The sequence below is a fragment of the Pristiophorus japonicus genome, chromosome 15 (assembly GCF_044704955.1).
Source record: "Pristiophorus japonicus isolate sPriJap1 chromosome 15, sPriJap1.hap1, whole genome shotgun sequence".
Lineage (NCBI taxonomy): Eukaryota > Metazoa > Chordata > Chondrichthyes > Pristiophoridae > Pristiophorus > Pristiophorus japonicus.
In genome coordinates this window covers 82893437-82914452 of record NC_091991.1, presented here as the reverse complement: position 1 = coordinate 82914452, position 21016 = coordinate 82893437, and the positions used below count along the sequence as shown (strand labels likewise).

Genomic DNA, 21016 nt, shown 5'->3' with positions numbered 1-21016 from the left:
AATGCAGTGAGGAAAGCAAATCAGATGTTGGAATTGTTTAAATAGGTCAGTCAATGCTGAGCCGAAATAACGAGGGAATCCCTCCACTTGATAAATCATTGGTGCACCCGCTCTGAGAATACTGTATACAGTTCAAGTCTCTGCAGTACAAAACGGATATTGCAGCTATTGAAAGGATGCAGGAGAGAGCAACCAGAATGATTGAGGAGCTAGGAAGATTAGTCTATGAGGAGCAATTATGTAAATTCTCATTGGAATAGAGAAGGTTGAGAGGTGACCGATTGCTGTTTTTAGGATTCTAAAGGGATGGGACAATGTAGGCATGACCAGCCGTTTCATTTTGTCCAAAACAGTAGAACCAGAGGACCCGGCCTGCAATTGAAGGCAGGGAAGTATTAAGGTATTAAGGGTGCCTCGGGTTACCGGGCAGTACCCCAGCCATGGGCCTCCGACTCCCATTCACATCCTGCAGTAAATGACATTAGTGAGCTAAGTCACAGGGCACTATACTGAGTATGCATCAGATCAAGGTCAGGTCAGGTCTACATCTCAGGTTATGTTCTCATTGATACTATGACGACAATCATTTAATATTTTATTATGTTTCCATACAATCAAACCGATACCTTGATGAAACCCTGTATAAACAGTAAACAACGCATTAATTTTAAAAATCGGTACATTTGAAACTAAATTGACAGTGACAACAATTTAGAACAATGTATGTATGACAACATTCTTCATCAATAGGTAAACAAATAGCGTCTGCAGCAGTGATAATAACAATCCAAAATAATGACAAAAACTTGGAGATAATTCTACAAACATTAGTGTTGGATCTTACCATGTGATTTCAGTACAACACACTGGGCCAGAAGTGTTGGCTGGCGGCGCCCTGCCAGGCACTGCCGGCGTCTAACGTCAAGTCGAGCATAACATGCGCCTGAGCACTCGCGGCTTCACCCCGCTCTTGTTATGTGACTTATGTCAATATTGTTTTCCCTTACCCTTAACCGACCCTGTATGGGCCCACTGTAGGTTTGGGCCCCGGGCGACCACCCCATCCCCCCCCCATTAATCCGTCTCTGCTTGAAGGGGGGTAAATTTAAAACTTAATTTGCAGAAACATTATTTCAGTGAGTGAGTGGTCAATCTAGGGAACAAACTCCCTAGGGAGACAGTGAAAGCAGAAAATATTGATCCATTCAAATCATTGGATAAATTTCTTTCAGAAAATAACATTTTGGGATACAGTATATGAGTAATTTGAGACATGGCATGGTAAGTGCAGCATGCTTGGGAGGAACAGGTGACTTTGGATTTATGGTTCTCAAAGCTGTCCACCTCTGCGGGTTTTCCTCACCTCATGTCTGGGTTTGTTGTAGAATCATTGGAGATTGGTTGCCACAATTAGTCAACACTCCATTATCATTATAACGCAGTGTCAGCTGGGTAGCACCCTTGCCTCTGAGTCAGGAGGTTGTGGGTTCAAGTCCCACTCCAGGGATTTGAGCACAAAAATCTAGGCTGACACTCCAGTGCAGTGCTGAGGGAGTGCTGCACTGTCAGAGGAGCCGTCTTTCAGATGAGACTTTAAACCGAGGCCCCGTCTGCTCTAAGATGTACGTAAAAGATCCCATGGCACTATTTTGAAGAAGAACAGGGAAGTTATCCCTGGTGTCCTGGCCAATACTTATCCCTCAATCAACATAACAAAAAAATAGATTATCTGGTCATTATTGCATTGCTGTTTGTGGGAGCTTGCGTGTGCGCAAATTGGCTGCTGCGTTTCCTACATTACAACAGTGACTGCACTCCAAAACTACTTCATTGGCTGTAAAACGCTTTGAGATGTCCAGTGGTCGTGAAAGGCCTTATATAAATGCAAGTCATTCTTTATCATACGACTACCAGGATGGTAGAAGGCGAAATAGATGGACCTTAGTCTTTCTTTGTCAAGCAATTCCTATGTTCCAGTAAAACCAGAAATGGAACCTATCAAGTCATGAAATACCACTGAAAATTGTATTAAGAAAGATCTCTGTAGGTATAAGAAGGGATGTAAACCTCCCCATTAAATTGGTCAAAATGCTTATTTCAAAAATCTTTGGATCCAATTTTTTTCCCTCAAATTCAAAAATCCAAGATCGTAAAATAAGGCCCTCTCTATCCCTCGCTCTTCCTTTAAGTCAGTCCTTAAAACTACCTCTTTGACCAAGCTCACGTGCTAATATCGATATGTGGCTCAGTGTCAAACTTTGATAACGCTCCTGTGAATTGCCTTGGTGCAATTTAAATGCAAGTAACCGAGGGTTTGTTACGAAGTTCGTTGTGAGCAGAAGTTCCTCCTTGCACTAGAGTCATTATTGACCAGATTGTAAAATTTTGAAACAGGCCACCTTTGTTGTTGCGGTTCGTACTCTGGGTTGGCCAAACAAACACTAACCCTGTTGTAGATTTGGCAGAGTTACTGCTTTTTGCCTGATTAGTCGGCGTCGGGGCTCATAGAATGCTTCAGCCTGTTGCCAATTCTTTTTCACTACTCTCAAATTAGGAATGTTACATATTGATTCTCGTCTCCCTAACTTGTTCGTCAGGCCCAGGTCCTCTCTGTGGCCGGCAGAGCCAGAGAAGCTGAGAGACTCATCAACCAAGTAGCAAATGAAAGGGGTGACTGCCTGGAGTGTCAGCGCCTCTTGTCTGTTATCTACAGCAAAAGGGGCAGCTTGAAAGAGGTAAGGGTCATTCTTATTAAAACATCCCAAGGGTATTGTAGCAAACACTCGTTTGCCAGCTTATGAAATGAGGTGAACAGCCTCCACTGCTTTTTCAACGTTTTTATGAAAACATAATGAGATCCTGCATTTTGCATAAAATTTACATAGAGTTTACAGCACCGAATGAAGCTGTGAGGCTCAACAAGCCAATGTCGATGTTTATGCTCCACGTGAGCCTCCTCCCACCTTACTCACCCTTCCAACATATCATTCAATTTCTCCCTCATTGTAATTATCCAGCATATCCTTAAATGCATCTATGCCAGTCACCTCAACCACACTCTGTGGTAGCAAATTCCACATTCTAACCACTCGCTGGGTGAAGAGGTTTCTCCTGAATTTCTACTAGTTTATATTATGGTCCCTAGTTTTGGTCTGCCCCACCAGTAGGAGATATTAATTGTAATAATCTGCTAACTTTTTCGTCACTTGGGAAGACAGCTATGTTGCCTCACTTGGCCTCGGCCTCAGTTATGAGGTTAAGGGGTAGAAATTGAGTCTGGGTTACTGCTTTTAATTGCTGTCACTGACTCCATCCCTCTCCCCAACTTCTGTCTGAGGCTGAACCAACTGTTCGCAACCTTGGTGTCACATTTGACCCTGAAATTAGCTTTCGACCACATATATCCAGCTTAACTGTCTCCACCCTTGCCTGAGCTCATCCGCTGCTGAAACCCTCATCCATGCCTTTGTTACCTCTAGACTTGACTATTCCAAAGCACTGCTGGCTGGCCTCCCACATTCTACCCTAAGTAAACTAGAGGTGATCCAAAACTCGGCTGCCCCTGTCCTAACTCGCACCACGTCCCGTTCACCCATCACCCCTGTGCTCGCTGACCTACACTGGCTTCCAGTCAAGCAACTCTCATCCTTATTTTCAAACCCCTCCATGGCCTCGCCCCACCCTACCTCTGTAATCTCCTCCAGCCCCACAATCACCCGAGATATCTGCGCTCCTCTAATTCTGCCCTCCTGAGCATCCTAGATTATAATCACTCAACCATTGGTGGCCGTGCCTTCTGTTGCTAAGGCCCCAAGCTCTGAAACTCCCTGCCTAAACCTCTCCGGCTCTCTACCTCACTTTCCTCCTTCAAGACGTTCTTTGATCAAGCTTTTGGTCACCTGTGCTAATTTCTACTTATGCGGCTCAGTGTCAAATTGTTTTATACGCCTGTGAAGTGCCTTGTGATGTTTCACTATGTTAAAGACACTATATAAATACCAGTTGTTGTTGTTGCCAAGTGACCCCCTTCTGAAAATGCGCACATCTGGACATATAGCTGATGACAGGATGGGGCTCGGCTGCGGGATCTCTCCTTCCACGGCCGATTAGCCTACTGATACTCACCGTAGATCCTCACATGTGAGTAAAGGCCACTGGAGCAATGTGTCAGGCATTCTCAATGCTTTTGCAACTCATAGTCCTGTCCAAAGACAAGGGTTGAACCCTGCCAGGAAGCTGAGAAAACAAAATACAATCATGAACAGTGTGCAGTGTGGTCAAGAAACCAGATGGAAGTAAATGGACGTCTTTGTAAACTTTAATATTCTGCAGTTCAGTTATTCTTGTCATCTGAGCGTGTGTCTTTATGCGAGAGTGTGAGTGTGTGTGCCTGTGCACATATGTCTGTACGCATGTTTGTGACTGTGTGCGTGTGTGTATCTGCGTCGGTGTGTGTGTGTGTCTGTTTATGCAAGTGTGTGTCTATGTGTGTTTAGGATTTGATTCTTTATTGGCCAGTTGATTTTGTATTTTCCACAATGATGAAATGACAAAGGGATGAGTGAACACGATCTCTTGTTCTTTCACACCCAGGCACTTGATGCTGTGAAAAGGGCCGTCCAAATGAAGCCCAAAGACCCCAAAATCCTGGCAGAACTTTATTTCTCTGAAGGAAATCTTTTGAGGGAGCTCAATCGGCTGGATGTGGCATTTGAGGTGCATGGTTTATAGAAACGTACACTTATCATTTGGATCTCATAGATTTATAATATATAAAATGTATTAAAACTGTTACTTCCTTTTAGTATTTTTTTCCAGTTTCATCCTCTCCTGTCCTGAAGTTGTTGACTCTAAAAATGTACGCTGCTATTTAACCATGAGGATCTAAGATGTTGAAAGGCGATTTAAGAACATAGGAGCAGGAGTAGGCCATTTGACCCCTTGAGCCATTATTATTGATCTATTAATAAGATCATGGCTGATCTGATCATGGACTCAGCTCCACTTCGCTGCTCGCTCCCCATAACCCTTCAATCCCTTATCGCTCAAAAATCTGTCTATCTCCGCCTTAAATATATTTAATGACTCAGCCTCCACAGCTCTCTGGGGCAGAGAATTCCACAGATTTACAACCCTCTGGGAGAAGAAATTCCTCCTCATCTCAGTTTTAAATGGTGGCCTCTTATCCTGAGACTATGCCCCCTAGTTTTAGTTTCCCCTATGAGTGGAAGTATCCTCTTTGCATCCACCTTGTCGAGCCCCCTCATTATCTTATATGTTTCGGTAAGATCACCTCACATTCTTCTGAACTCCAATGAGTATAGGCCCAACCTACTTAACCTATCCTCATAAGTCAACCCCCTCATCTCCGGAATCAACCAAGTGAACCTTCTCTGAACTGCCTCCAATGCAAGTATATCCTTCCTTAAATACAGAGACCAAAACTGTACGCAATACTCTAGGTGTGGTCTCACCAATACCCTGTACAGTTGTCGCAGGACCTCTCTGCTTTTGTACTCTATCCCCCTTGCAAGAAAGGCCAGCATTCCATTTGCCTTCCTGATTACTTGCTGTACCTGCACACTAACTTTGTGTGTTTCATGCACAAGGACCCCCAGCTCCCTCTGTACTGAAACACTTTACAATTTTTCTCCATTCAAATTATAATTTGCTTTTGTATTTTTTTCTGCCAAAGTGGATAACTTCACATTTTCACACATTATATATTCCATCTGCCAAGTTTTTACCCACTCACTTAGCCTGTCTTTATCCCTTTGCAGATTTTTTGTGTCCTCACAATTTGCTTTCCCACTCATTTTTGTATCAGCAACAAACTTGGCTACATTACATTTGACCATGGAGCCATGGAGAGCACCACAGCTGAGCGTGCTCCTGTCCTCGCTCATCGTTCACAGCTGCACTTTCCAGCAGATGTCACTGTCGAGCATTTAGCAGATCTTGCTCTAATGCAGGTTTGCTGATGATACTTGGTCATCCCTATGCCTCTAACATCACCCCTCACTAAAGTCTGTAAACTGAACTCAGCTTGGGCCGCCTTGTCTGTAGGGTTCAGTTATACTTTGCTTGCACCAAACCAGCCGTCTCGGGTCGGGAGCTGAGCAGCCAATTTGCATCTTTGCAGATGCAGCAGACACAATGGGCCCAAGTTTCCACACGCGCCTAGAACGGCGCAGTCCCGACCTGGACGCCCGTTTCTCGCGCCACAAAGTGCGCCTAAAAAAATCCTCGGTATTCTCCACCTCCCTGCAGGTCCTCTGGCCCTCGGCGCAGCCAGCACGAGCTGTGGGGGGGGCGGAGCCAGGTCCCTGCGCTGAAAACAGTGCCAGGACCTCTGCACATGCGCGCTACAGTGGGCACGCAAGTGCAGTAGCTCCAGGTGCCGAACTGTGTGGGAGGGGCCCGAAGCACGCAGCCCCTAGCCCTGGCCGAATGGCCTCACTGGGGCTGCGTGAATAAGGCTCCTCCCACGGCCAGCTCCTGCTCCCCCCCTGACCAGACCCAACACCCGTTCCCCGACCAGACCCAACACCCGTTTCCCCCCCCCCCCCCCCCCCACTGCCTCCGGACCAGACCCGACACCCGCTTTTCCCCCCCCCCCCGCCTCCGGACCAGACCCGACACCCGCTCCCCCCCCGACTGGACCCGACCCGCGCTCCTGTTCCCGCTCCCCGCCTCCCCGACTGGACCGGACCCGACCTGACCCCCGCTCCTGTTCCCGCTCCCCGACTCGACCCGACCCGAGCTCCTGTTCCCGCTCCGCCCCCCCCCCCCCCCCCCCGACTGAAACCGACCCGACCCGCGCTCCTGTTCCCGCTCCCCGCCTCCCCGACTTGACCCGACCCGACCCGCGCTCCCGCCCCCCGACCCGACCCGACTCCCGCTCCCGGACTGGATCCGACCTGACCTCCCCCCCCCTCCCCCCCCGAACCGAACTGAACCTCCTCGACCCAACCCAACGCCACCTACCTGTAAATCTGGTGCTGGGGACGGGCCCTGCCCGAAGTCTCGGGCCGGCCCGTTCAGCCTTCGGTCCCGAAAGGCCTGCCTGAAGCACTTTCACACAGGTAGGAAGATGGTTTATTTCATCTTTTGTTTGCTTATAAATGTTTATTCAGGTTGGATTTATTTGTATAATATTTGTATAAGTATAAATAAGGATTTATTATAGAATTTAATGACTTCCCCTCCCCCCCCACCTCGTTCTGGGCGCCTAATTTGTAACCTGTGCCTGATTTTTTAATGTGTAGAACAGGTTTTTTCAGTTCTACAAAAATCTTCACTTGCTCCATTCTACTTTAGTTTGGAGTACGTTTTCACTGTGGAAACTTTCAAATCAGGCGTCAGTGGCAGGACACGCCCCCTTTTGAAGAAAAAATTCTGTTCCAAAGTAGAACTGTTCTACCTGACTAGAACTGCAGAAAAAAAAAAATGTGGAGAATTGCGATTTCTAAGATAGTCCGTTCTCCACCAGTTGCTCCTAAAAATCAGGCGCAAATCATGTGGAAACTTGGGCCCAATGAAACAGCTTCGGTAATTAAATTCTAAACACAGGCAGTACAGGTGCGATTACTACTAAAAGAAAGAACTTGCATTTATATAGCGCCGTTCTGAGCCTTGGGATGTCGCAAAGCGCTTTACAGTGAATTAAGTACTTTTTGAAGTGTAGTCACTGTTGTAGCGTAGGAAATGTGTTAGCCAATTTGCGCACAGCAAGATCCCACAAACAGCAATGTGATAATGACCAGATAATCTGTTTTATTGATGTTGATTGAGGGATAAATATTGGCCAGGACACCGGGGATAACTCCCCTGCTATTCTTCAAAATAGTGTCATGGGATCTTCTACCTCATAAGAACATAAGAAATCGGAGTAGGAGTCGGCCATTTGGCCCCTCAAGCCTGCTCCGCCATTCAATAAGATCATGGCTGATCTGATCATGGACTCAGCTCCACTTCCCCGCCCGCTCCCCATAATCCTTTACTCCCTTATTGCTCAAAAACCTGTCTATCTCCACCTTAAATATATTCAATGGGGCAGAGAATTCCATAGATTTACAACCCTCTGAGAGAAGAAATTTCTCTTCATCTCAGTTTTAAATGGCAGGCCCCTTATTCTAAGACAATGTTCCCTAGTTTTAGTTTCCCCTATGAGTGGAAATATCCTCCCTGCTTTCACCTTGTCGAGCCCCCTCATTATCTTATAAGTTTCAATAAGATCACCTCTCATTCTTCTGAACTCCAATGAGTATAGGCCCAACCCACTCAACTTATCTTCATAAGTCAACCCCCTCATCTCCAGAATCAACCTAGTGAACCTTCTCTGAACAGCCTCCAATGCAAGTATATCCTTCCTTAAATATGGAGACCAAAACTGTACGCAGTACTCCAGGTGTGGCCTCACCAATACCCTGTACAGTTGGAGCAAAATTTCTCTGTTTTTATACTCTATCCCCCTTGCAATAAAGGCCAACATTCCATTTGCCTTCCTGATTACTTGCTGTATCTGCACAGTAACTTTTTGTGTTTCATGCACAAGGACCTCTTGGTCCCTTTGTACTGCAGCACTTTGCAATTTTTCTCCATTTAAATTATAATTTGCTTTTCTATTATTTCTACTAAAGTGGATAACCTCACATTTTCCCACATTATACTCCATCTGCCAAATTTTTGCCCACTCACTTAGCCTGTCGAAATCCCTTTGTGGATTTTTTGTGTCCTCCTCACAATTTGCTTTCCCACCCATCTTTGTATCAGCAGCAAACTTTGCTACATTACACTCTGTCCCTTCATCCAAGTCATTAATATAGATTGTAAATAGCTGAGGACTCGACACCTGCGGCACCCCACTAGTCACTGTTTGCCAACCGGAAAATGACCCATTCATCCCGATTCTCTGTTTTCTGTTAGTTAGCCAATCTTCTATGTATGCTAACATATTACTCCTAACCCCGTGAGCTTTTATTTTAGAAACATAGAAAAATAGGTGCAGGAGTCGGCCATTCGGCCCTTCGAGCCTGCACCATCATTCAATAAGATCATGGCTGATCATTCACCTCAGTATGCATTCCTGCTTTCTCTCCATACCCCTTGATCCCTTCAGCCATAATGGCCATATCTAACTCCCTCTTGAATATATCTGACGAAGTGGCATCAACAGCTCTCTGCGGTAGAGAATTCCACAGGTTCACAACTCTGAGTGAAGAAGTTTCTCCTCATCTCGGTCCTAAATGGCTTACCACTTATCCTTAGACTGTGACCCCTGGTTCTGGACTTCCCCAACATCAGGAACATTCTTCTTGCATCTAACCTGTCCAGTCCCATCAGAATTTTATATGTTTCTATGAGATCCCCTCTGATTCTTCTAAACTCCAGTGATTATAGGCCCAGTCGATCCAGTCTCTCCTCATATGTCAGTCCTGCCATCCCGGGAATCAATCTGGTGAACCTTTGCTGCACTCCCTCAATAGCAAGAATGTCCTTCCTCAGATTAGGAGACCAAAACGGAACACAATATTCCACGTGAGGCCTCACCAAAGCCCTGTACAACTGCAGTAAGACCTCCCCACTCCTATACTCAAATCCCCTAGCTATGAAGGCCAACATGCTATTTGCCTTTTTCACCGCCTGCTGTACCTGCATGCCAACTTTCAATGACTGATGTACCATGACACCCAGGTCTCGTTGCACCTCCCCTTTTCCTAATCTGCCGCCATTCAGATAATAATCTGCCTTCACGTTTTTGCCACCAAAGTGGATAACCTCACATTTATCCACATTATACATTTGCCCACTCACCTAACGTGTCCAAGTCACCCTGCAGCCTCTTCGCGTCCTCCTCACAGCTCACACTGCCACCCAGCTTTGTATCATCTGCAAACTTGGAGATATTACACTCAATTCCTTCATCTAAATCATTGATGAATATTGTAAATAGCTGGGGTCCCAGCACTGAGCCCTGCGGCACCCCACTAGTCAGTGCCTGCCATTCTGAAAAGGACCCGTTTATCCCGACTCTCTGCTTCCTGTCTGCCAACTAGTTCTCTATCCACGTCAATACATTACCCCCAATACCATGTGCTTTAATTTTGCACAACAATCTCTTGTGTGGGACCTTGTCAAAAGCTTTTTGAAAGTCCAAATACACCACATCCACTGGTTCTCCCTTGTCCACTCTATTAGTTACATTCTAAAAACATTCCAGAAGATTTGTCAAGCATGATTTCTTTTTCATAAATCCATGCTGACTTGGACCGATCCTGTCACTGCTTTCCAAATGCGCTGCTATTTCATCTTTAATAATTGATTCCAACATTTTCCTCATTACCGATGTCAGGCTAACCGGTCTATAATTCCCCGTTTTCTCTCTCCCTCCTTTTTAAAAAAGTGGTGTTACATGAGCTACCTTCCAGTCCATAGGAACTGATCTAGAGTTGATAGACTGTTGGAAAATGATCACCAATGCATCCACTATTTCTGGGGCCACTTCCTTAAGTACTCTGGGATGCAGACTATCAGGCCCTGGTGATTTATCGGCCTTCAATCCCATCAATTTCCCGAACACAATTTCCTGACTAATAAGCATTTCCTTTAGTTCCTCCTTCGTGAAGACAGAACCAAAGTATTTGTTGAATTGGTCTGCCATTTCTCTTTTCCCCATTATAAATTCACCTGATTCAGACTGCAAGGGACCTATGTTTGTCTTCACTAATCTCTTTCTCTTCACATATCTATAGAAGCTTTTGAAGTCAGTTTTTATGTTCCCAGCAAGCTTCCTCTCATACTCCATTTTACCCCTCCTAATTAAACACTTTGTCCTCTTCTGCTGGATTCTAAATTTCTCCCAATCCTCAGATTTGCTGCTTTTTGTGGCCAATTTATATGCCTCTTCCTTGGATTTAACACTATCCCTAATTTCCCTTCTTAGCCACGGTTGAGCCACCTTCCCCTTTTTATTTTTACTCCAGACAGGGATGTACAATTGTCGAAGTTCATCCATGTGATATTTAAATGTCTGCCATTGCCTATCCACCGTCAACCCTTTAAGTATTATTCGCCAGTCTATTCAAGCCAATTCACGTCTTATACTATCAAAGCTGCCTTTCCTTAAGTTCAGGACCCCAGTCTCTGAATTAACTGTGTCACTCTCCATCTTAATAAAGAATTCTACCATATCATGGTCACTCTTCCCCAAGGGGTCTCGCACAACAAGATTGCTAATTAGTCCTTTCTTATTACACATCACCCAGTCTAGGATGGCCAGCCCTCGAGTTGTTTCCTCGACATATTGGTCTAGAAAACCATCCATAATACACTCCAGGAAATCCTCCTCCACTGTATTGCTACCCACTTTGGTTAGCCCAATCTATATGTAGATTAAAGTCGCCCATGATAACTGCTGTACCTTTATTGCACGCATCCCTAATTTCTTGTTTGATGCTATCCCCAACCTTACTACTACTGTTTGGTGGTCTGTACACAACTCCCACTAGCGTTTTCTGCCTCTTGGTATTCCGCATCTCTACCCATACAGATTCCACATCATCCAAGCTAATGTCCTTCCTTACTATTGTGTTAATTTCCTCTTTAACCAGCAACGCTACCCCACCTCCTCTTCCTTTCTGTCTATCCTTCCTGAATGTTGAATACCCCTGGATGTTGAATTCCCAGTCTTGGTCACCCTGGAGCCATGTCTCTGTAATCCCAACTATATCATATTCGTTAATAGCTGCCTGCACGGTTAATTCGTCCACCTTATTACGAATACTCCTCGCATTGAGGCACAGAGCCGTCTGGCTCCTCTTTTTAACACACTTTGTCCCTTCAGAATTTTGCTGTAATGTGGCCCTTTGTGATTTTTGCCTTGGGTTTCTCTGTCCTCCACTTTTACTTTTCTTCTTTTTATCTTTTGCTTCTGCCCCCATTTTATTTCCCTATGTCTCCCTTCATAGGTTCCCAACCCCCTGCCATATTAGTTTAACCCTTCCCCAACAGCACGAGCAAACACTCCCCTCGGACATTGGTTCCGGTCCTGCCCAGGTGCAGACCATCTGGGTTGTACTGGTCCCACCTCCCTCAGAACCGGTTCCAATGTCCCAGGAATTTGAATCCCTCCCTCCTGCACCACTCCTCAAGCCACGTATGCATCTTGGCTATCCTGCTATTTCTACTCTGTCTAACACGTGGCACTGGTAGCAATCCTGAGATTACTACCTTTGAGGTCTTGCTTTTTAATTTAACTCCTAGCTCCCTAAATTCAGATTGTAGGACTTCATCCCGTTTTTTACCTATATCGTTGGTACCTATATGCACCATGACAACTGGCTGTTCACCCTCCCCCTCCAAAATATCCTGCAGCCGCTCCAAGACATCCTTGACCCTTGCACCAGGGAGGCAACATACCATCCTGGAGTCTCGGTTGCAACTGCAGAAATGCCTATCTATTCTCCTTACAATAGAATCCCTTAACACTATAGCTCTCCCACTCTTTTCCCTGCCCTCCTGTGCAGCAGAGCCAGCCATGGTACCATGAACTTGGCTGCTGCTGCCCTCCCCTGATGAGTCATCCCCCTCCCCCCAACAATACCCAAAACGGTGTATCTGTTTTTAAGGGGGATGACCACAGGGTACCCCTGCACTACCTTCCTTCTACTGCTCTTCCTGCTGGTCACCTATTCCCTCTCTGCCTTTGTAACCTTTGCCTGCGGTGTGACCAACGCACTAAATGTGCTATTCACGACATCCTCAGCATCGCGGATGCTCCAGAGTGAATCCATGCACAGCTCCAGTGCCGCAATGCGGTAGGTCAGGAACTGCAGCAGGACACACTTCCTGCACATGAAGTTGTCAGGGACACTGGTAGTGTCCCTGATTTCCCACATAGCACAGGAGGAGCATGGCATGGCGCTGTGCTCAACTGGAATGGCTTAACCCTTAAATTACTTAATTTATTTAATTTGGCAATGATGACAAAGGTTTCCAACTGAAGAGAAAAAGAAAAAAGGATAAAGAAAAGGAAAAAACTACTCGCCAATCAGCCAGCCAATCACTTACCCTCTCGGCTGTGACGTCGCATCTCGATTACATTTTGCTTCTTTGTTTACTACCCGCCTCTGCTGCAGCTGAAGCTAGCTGCTCCCTCTTGCCGCCGCTCGCTCTCAGCTGCTGCCCTTTGTAGTCCCGCTCACCCACCGACCTCCTCTCACAATACCGCTCGCTCTCTGCCGCCGCTCACTCTCAGCCGCCGCCCTTGCAGTTCCGCTCACTCACCGACCTCCTCTCACAATACCGCTCGCTCTCTGCCGCCGCTCACTCTCAGCCGCCGCCCTTGTAGTCCCGCTCACCCACCGACCTCCCCTCACGATGCTGCTCTCTCTCTGCCGCTGCTCGCACTCAGCCCCCGTCCTTTGTAGTCCCGCTCACCCGCTGACCTCCCCTCGCGATGCTGCTCCCTCTCTGCCGCTGCTCGCTCTCAGCCGCCGACCTCCTCTCGCAATGCTGCTCCCTCTCTGCTCCCTCTTTTGTGCAGTAACCTTTTATTGGCACCGTATCTAATGCCTTCTGGAAATCTAAATACACCACATCCACTGGTTCCTCCTTTCCCTGCTCGTTACATCTTCAAAGAGCTCCAGCAAATTTGTCAAACATGATTTCCCTTTCATAAAACCATGCTGACTTTGCTTGATTGAATTAGGCTTTTCCAAATGTCCCGCTACTGCTTCCTTAATAATGGACTCCAGCATTTTCCCAACGACAGATGTTAGGATAACTGGTCGATAGTTAGCTCCACCCATGAGTGCAGGTGTCTCATCCAAAAGCCAGTATTTCCGACAGTGTAGCACTCCTTCAGTACTTCCCTAGATATCGTGCTGAGGTCTCTGGAGTGAAGCTTGAACCCATGACCTCATGATTCTGATGCATGAATCACAGCCACTGGCTGACACCTTACTAAAGGATAGTTGCTCGGTGATGTAAGAGAAATCTTCCCCAAATTGGCCGTCAAACTGTGAACAATTGGCCTGATTACACCCCTGGGGTAGAAACATAGAAAATAGGTGCAGGAGTAGGCCATTCGGCCCTTCTAGCCTGCACCGCCATTCAATGAGTTCAAGGCTGAACATGCAACTTCAGTACCCCATTCCTGCTTTCTCACCATACCCCTTGATCCCCTTAGTAGTAAGGACTGCATCTAACTCTTTTTTGAATATATTTAGTGAATTGGCCTCAACAACTTTCTGTGGTAGAGAATTCCACAGGTTCACCACTCTCTGGGTGAAGAAGTTCCTCCTCATCTCGGTCCTAAATGGCTTACCCCTTATCCTTAGACTGTGACCCCTGGTTCTGGACTTCCCCAACATTGGGAACATTCTTCCTGCATCTAACCTGTCGAAACCCATCAGAATTTTAAACGTTTCTATGAGGTCCCCTCTCATTCTTCTGAACTCCAGTGAATACAAGCCCAGTTGATCCAGTCTTTCTTGATAGGTCAGTCCCGCCATCCCGGGTATCAGTCTGGTGAACCTTCGCTGCACTTCCTCAATGTCCTTCCTCAGGTTAGGAGACCAAAACTGTACACAATACTCCAGGTGTGGCCTCACCAATGCCCTGTACAACTGTAGCAACACCTCCCTGCCCCTGTACTCAAATCCCCTCGCTATGAAGGCCAACATGCCATTAGCTTTCTAAACCGCCTGCTTTACCTGCATGCCAACCTTCAATGACTGATGTACCATGACACCCAGGTCTCGTTGCACCTCCCCTTTTCCTAATCTGTCACCAGGAAATAGTCTGTCTCTCTGTTTTTACCACCAAAGTGGATAACCTCACATTTATCCACATTATACTTCATCTGCCATGCATTTGCCCACTCACCTAACCTATCCAAGTCGCTCTGCAGCCTCATAGCATCCTCCTCGCAGCTCACACTGCCACCCAACTTAGTGTCATCCGCAAATTTGGAGATGCTACATTTAATCCCCTCGTCTAAATCATTAATGTACAGTGTAAACAGCTGGGGCCCCAGCACAGAACCTTGCGGTACCCCACTAGTCACCGCCTGCCATTCTGAAAAGTACCCATTTACTCCTACTCTTTGCTTCCTGTCTGACAACCAGTTCTCAATCCATGTCAGCACACTATCCCCAATCCCAAGGGCTTTAACTTTGCACATTAATCTTTTGTGTGGGACCTTGTCGAAAACCTTCTGAAAGTCCAAATATACCACATCAACTGGTTCTCCCTTGTCCACTCTACTGGAAACATCCTCAAAAATTTTTTAGAAGATTTGTCAAGCATGATTTCCCTTTCACAAATCCATGCTGACTTGGACCTATCATGTCACCATTTTCCAGATGCACTGCTATGACATCCTTAATAATTGATTCCATCATTTTACCCACTACTGAGGTCAGGCTGACCGGTCTATAATTCCCTGTTTTCTCTCTCCCTCCTTTTTTAAAAAGTGGGGTTACATTGGCTACCCTCCACTTGATCGGAACTGATCCAGAGTCTATGGAATGTTGGAAAATGACTGTCAATGCATCCGCTATTTCCAAGGCCACCTCCTTAAGTACTCTGGGATGCAGTCCATCAGGCCCTGGGGATTTATCGGCCTTCAATCCCATTAATTTCCCCAACACAATTTCCCGACTAATAAGGATTTCCCTCAGTTCCTCCTCCTTACTAGACCCTCTGACCCTTCTTATATCCGGAAGGTTGTTTGTGTCCTCCTTACTGAATACCGAACCAAAGTACTTGTTCAATTGGTTCGCCATTTCTTTGTTCCCCGTTATGACTTCCCCTGATTCTGACTGCAGGGGACCTACGTTGGTCTTTACTAACCTTTTTCTCTTTACATATCTATAGAAACTTTTGCAATCCGTCTTAATGTTCTCTGCAAGCTTCTTCTCGTACTCCATTTTCCCTGCCCTAATCAAACCCTTTGTCCTCCTCTGCTGAGTTCTAAATTTCTCCCAGTCTCCGGGTTCACTGCTATTTCTGGCCAATTTGTATGCCACTTCCTTGGCTTTAATACTATCCCTGATTTCCTTTGATAGCCACGGTTGATCCACCTTCCCTTTTTTATTTTTACGACAGACAGGAATGTACAATTGTTGTAGTTCATCCATGCGGTCTCTCAGTGTCTGCCATTGCCCATCCACAGTCAACCCCTTAAATATCATTCGCCAATCAATCCTAGCTAATTCACGCCTCATAACTTCAAAGTTACCCTTCTTTAAGTTCTGGACCATGGTCTCTGAATTAACTGTTTCATTCTCCATCCTAATGCAGAATTCCACCATATTATGGCCACTCTTCCCCAAGGGGCCTCGCACAACGGTAATGCTAATTAATCCTCTCTCATTACACAACACCCAGTCTAAGATGGCCTCCCCTAGTTGGTTCCTCGACATATTGGTATAGAAAACCATCCCTTATGCACTCCAGGAAATCCTCCTCCACTGTATTGCTTCCAGTTTGGTTAGCCCAATCTATGTGCATATTAAAGTCACCCATTATAACTGCTGCACCCTTATTGCATGCACCCCTAATTTCCTGTTTGATGCCCTCCCCAACATTACTACTACTGTTTGGAGGTCTGTACACAACTCCCACTAAGGTTTTTTGCCCTTTGGTGTTCTGCAGTTCTACCCATATAGATTCCAAATCATCCAAGCTAATGTGCATTCTAACTATTGCATTAATCTCTTCTTTAACCAGCAATGCTACCCCACCTCCTTTTCCTTTTATTCTATCCTTCCTGAATGTTGAATACTTCTGGATGTTGAGTTCCCAGCCCTGATCATCCTGGAGCCACGTCTCCGTAATCCCAATCACATCATATTTGTTAACATCTATTTGCACAGTTAATTCATCCACCTTATTACGGATACTCCTTGCATTAAGACACAAAGCCTTCAGGCTTGTTTTTTTAACACCCTTTTTCCTTTTAGAATTTTGCTGTACAGTGGCCCTTTTGGTTTTTTGTCTTGGGTTTCTCTGCCCTCCACTTTTCCTCATCTCCTTTCTGTCTTTTGCTTTTGTCTCCTTTTTGTTTCCCTCTGTCTCCCTGCATTGATTCCCATCCCCCTGCCATATTAGTTTAACTCCTCCCCAACAGCACTAGCAAACACTCCCCCTAGGACGTTGGTTCCGGTCCTGCCCAGGTGCAGACCGTCCGCTTTGTACTGGTCCCACCTTCCCCAGAACCGGTTCCAATGCCCCAGGAATTTGAATCCCTCCCTGCTGCACCACTGCTCAAGCCATCTATTCATCTGCGCTATCCTGCGATTCCTACTCTGACTAGCACGTGGCACTGGTAGCAATCCCGAGATTACTACTTTTGAGGTCCTACTTTTTAATTTAGCTCCTAGCTCCTTAAATTCATTTCGTAGGATCTCATCCCTTTTTTTGTTACCTATGTCGTTGGTACCAATGTGGACCATGACAACTGGCTGTTCTCCCTCCTTTTTTAGAATGTCCTGCACCCGCTCAGAGACATCCTTGACCCTTGCACCAGGGAGGCAACATACCATCCTGGAGTCTCGGTTGCGGCCGCAGAAACGCCTATCTATTCCCCTTACAATTGAATCCCCTATTACTATCGCTCTCCCATTCTTTTTCCTCCCCTCCTGTTCAACAGAGCCAGCCACGGTGCCATGAACTTGGCTGCTGCTGCCCTCCCCTGATGAGTCATCCCCCTCAACAGTACTCAATGCAGTGAATCTGTTTTTCAGGGGGATGACCACAGGGGACCCCTGCACTACCTTCCTTGCACTGCTCTTCCTGTTGGTCTTCCATTCCCGATCTGGCTGTGGACCCTTCACCTGCGGTAAGACCAACTCGCTACACGTGCTACTCACGTCATTCTCAGCATCGTGGATGCTCCAGAGTGAATCCACCCTCAGCTCCAACTCCGCAACGCGGTCCGTCAGGAGCTGGGGGCAGACACACTTCCCGCACACGTGGTCGTCAGGAACACTGGTGTCGTCCCTGATTTCCCGCATGGTACAGGAGGAGCATAACACGCGACCGAGCTGTCCTGTCATGACTTAACGCTTAAATAGGCAACAACAATGCTTAAGGGTAGAGAGAGAACTTTTTGTTCACTATCCAATTATCCCTACTGGCACATGAAAGTGTGGAGACATCGGGTGAGGAGTGGGTCAGACCCAGTTGTGATGCCCCACGCAGTCGTACAGCCCTTTCTACACTCACGAAAGAAGAGTGGGTGGGTGGGTGGGTGAGGGAGTGCCTCAGTATGAGCTGGAGGAGAGGGAGGGAAGAATATTAACAAAGATCAGCACCACCAATTATCAATCAAAAGTTTAAGCCATTTTGCCCAGCAAACCATTTTGCAGGTAAACTTGTAAATATGAAAAAAAATGTCAATTGCTGCATTGTCACTGCTTGCTATGCACAGAAAAGCCAAATGTTCACAGTTTTGATGATTCTGCATGTCTTGAACTCTTTGCTTTGTTTCTGAAATGTGTGTTTTGTATTTTTTATTCTTGTTTTCAACATCCAGAGTTACAAGCAGGCGGTGGAGTTGAGCCCAGATCTGTCGCAGGCTTGGATGAACATGGGTGGGATCCGGCACATAAAGGTCAGCAGAAAAAGGGTCCTTTACCTCAACTTGACAATGCCATCTAATCAACTGAATAAAGCTGCATCAAACATACGTGTTTTGTAAACTGCAAGTGCCCCATCCGTTATTCTCTTGTCTTAAAGGCCTGCTGAATCGACGTCAAATCTTCTTAATGTGATTTATCTTGTGTATGTGCATGCGCGAATATTGATGTTCATGGGTGAGGGGAGGTTGAGTACAGCTCGGCGAGGTGCTTCTTCTACTCTAGCCTAATAATCTGCCTCAGTCTTAACCTCAGGAGAGCACCCCCTGCTGCACCAGTGTGGTAGTTTCTGCATCTCCGGCCTCTCTGGGTGAGATTTTATTAGGGGAAAGTTTTAGATAACCATGTTGAACCGACTATGCTGCTCTATGCGGTAAGTTAAATATGTGAGAACCCAGGTTGAATATCAAACTTAGGCTTTAATATTCGGGACTTCAGAGCTGGTGATATTGGGTGAAAGCTTGAGATTGGAAATAAAGCTGATCACCCATTATGTCTATCATTTGCTTACATTGGGCCTACTTGCTGTTTGTAATATGTGCCTGAGTACAATTTCTCCTTGTGTGTGAGTTTGGATTCTAATCTGTGTCCTCATTTAATGTCCTCACAGGGTGACTACATAGCGGCACGTGGGTACTATGAGAAAGCCCTGGAGCTCGTACCGAATAGTAAGATTCTGCGAGAAAACCTCGGCAAACTGGACCGTTTGGAGAAGAGATTGCAAGGAGAGAGAAGGGGTGACCAGAGCTCTCATGACCCAAGCACAAGGTGACAGAGGAAAGGCTTGCTCTTGACTTTCACAGGACACAGCAAGAGGGAAAAAGTACTTTGGTTCTGGTAGAGTCCCGGAAGACTGAAGCGACAAAGGAATCTTTCTACTGTGAAGAAAAGCAAGAACTGTTGATTGTGAATGCGGTGTCACAGCCAATAGTTGCTGAGACTGATCCACGCTCAAAAACTTGCTTTGCAATTGGGAATTGCAGCTTCTCCAGCCTCTTGGGTTCATTTATTCAACTCTTTCCATTATTTGCTGCCACCTTTGATCCCAAAGAGTTACCCCCCCCCCCCAACATTTTTTCTTGTGTTTTACATGTGGCGAATTCTGACAAAACTTAATTTATTAGTCCAAAATGACTTAAAGCAGCCACCAATGATTCCAAGGTGTCAACACACTTTTTAAAAAATCTATCAAATAGTCAAAACTAGTTAAAACAAAGATTTCCACGGTAGGTCCCTTCGCTCCTGTCCGTATAAAAGCAAGCTGATCAACAGGAGCTTTCTACCCCTTGGTGTAGGCCAATCTTACTGGGCCTTTGAGTGTGTATAAAAACGAGTTGCATGCAGCATCAAAGCTCATCCGAAGCACAACATTACAAGGCATTTGATATAAATCACAATGTACAGCGTGCCTGTGTTTATCCTCTGAAAATCAAGATCGTTTCTTGTCAGGGGAAAAATTAACACGGAGGAAATGTTTGACATGAGATTCATAATCGAACGAGAGACAGAACACAAACCCATGCAAGCAGAAAGGGCATGTTTCATTTAAGAGCAAGATAAGTAAAAATAGGTAGACTCGAAGAGTCCGCTTCCTGTGCAGGCTCTGTGAAAATGTTACCCATGGATTGGAGTGCGTTTACCTGATCCCGTGATCTTTGACCCTTTGTAGGTCATTGGTTTAACGTCAGTGTGAGGACAGATGGCAGTGCAAGGGGGGAAAGATCAATGCTAATGGGTTTCTTTTAGATATTAGAGCATTAGGAACATCCCATAGTAATCAAGACTTTGTTGCCACATCTCTCTAAAGTGCTGGCGATAGAAAAATTAGGATATGGCATGACATCACTTAATTTACATGGTAACAATGCTCAGTCTGTGAGCAGCCCTTTAAAATTTGGTTTGTACTTGCTGATCATTATAACTGATCTTGCTGGCACAGCTTAGTCATGGCATTATGACACGGCAGATGTCAATTCCCTAATTAAACAATGCCCGAGGACCCTGTCGGCTCCTGACAGCAGGACTTTCTCCTCCACATCTCATATCCTACCTCCCTCCCTCCCTCCCTCGCCCGGCCTACCCAGCCACTGGCCTGTTCCCCTCACAGACCCTCACCACGCTCATTTGGTACCTCAGACCCTCCCGCTCTGTTCTACAAATCCACGCAAATCTTTCAGGAGTCAAATCGGGCATTTGTACAAAAGCACAACTCGAAATCTTAGCATTGCAATAAGATCAATGTGGCAACGATCGAAAAATTAATCATTTGGTAGGTGAACAAATGACTATTGTGGGGTCGAGCAGCGTTTAGATTTCTTATTTAATCTAAAATTTGTGACCTATGATTCCTGCCATCCAAACTCCAGTTC

General features: G+C 46.0%; 1 protein-coding gene across 1 annotated transcript in view; it reads left to right on the top strand.

The window, feature by feature from the left end:
• tmtc1 (transmembrane O-mannosyltransferase targeting cadherins 1) overlaps positions 1 to 21016 on the top strand; it is a 269539-nt gene extending 248523 nt beyond the window's left edge. Inside the window, exons 16-19 of the mRNA XM_070901685.1 lie at positions 2598 to 2735; positions 4594 to 4716; positions 18545 to 18622; positions 19258 to 21016. Of these exons, the coding sequence (XP_070757786.1) occupies positions 2598 to 2735; positions 4594 to 4716; positions 18545 to 18622; positions 19258 to 19419 (501 nt within the window). The 3' untranslated portion in view covers positions 19420 to 21016. The remainder of the gene's footprint in view (positions 1 to 2597; positions 2736 to 4593; positions 4717 to 18544; positions 18623 to 19257) is intronic.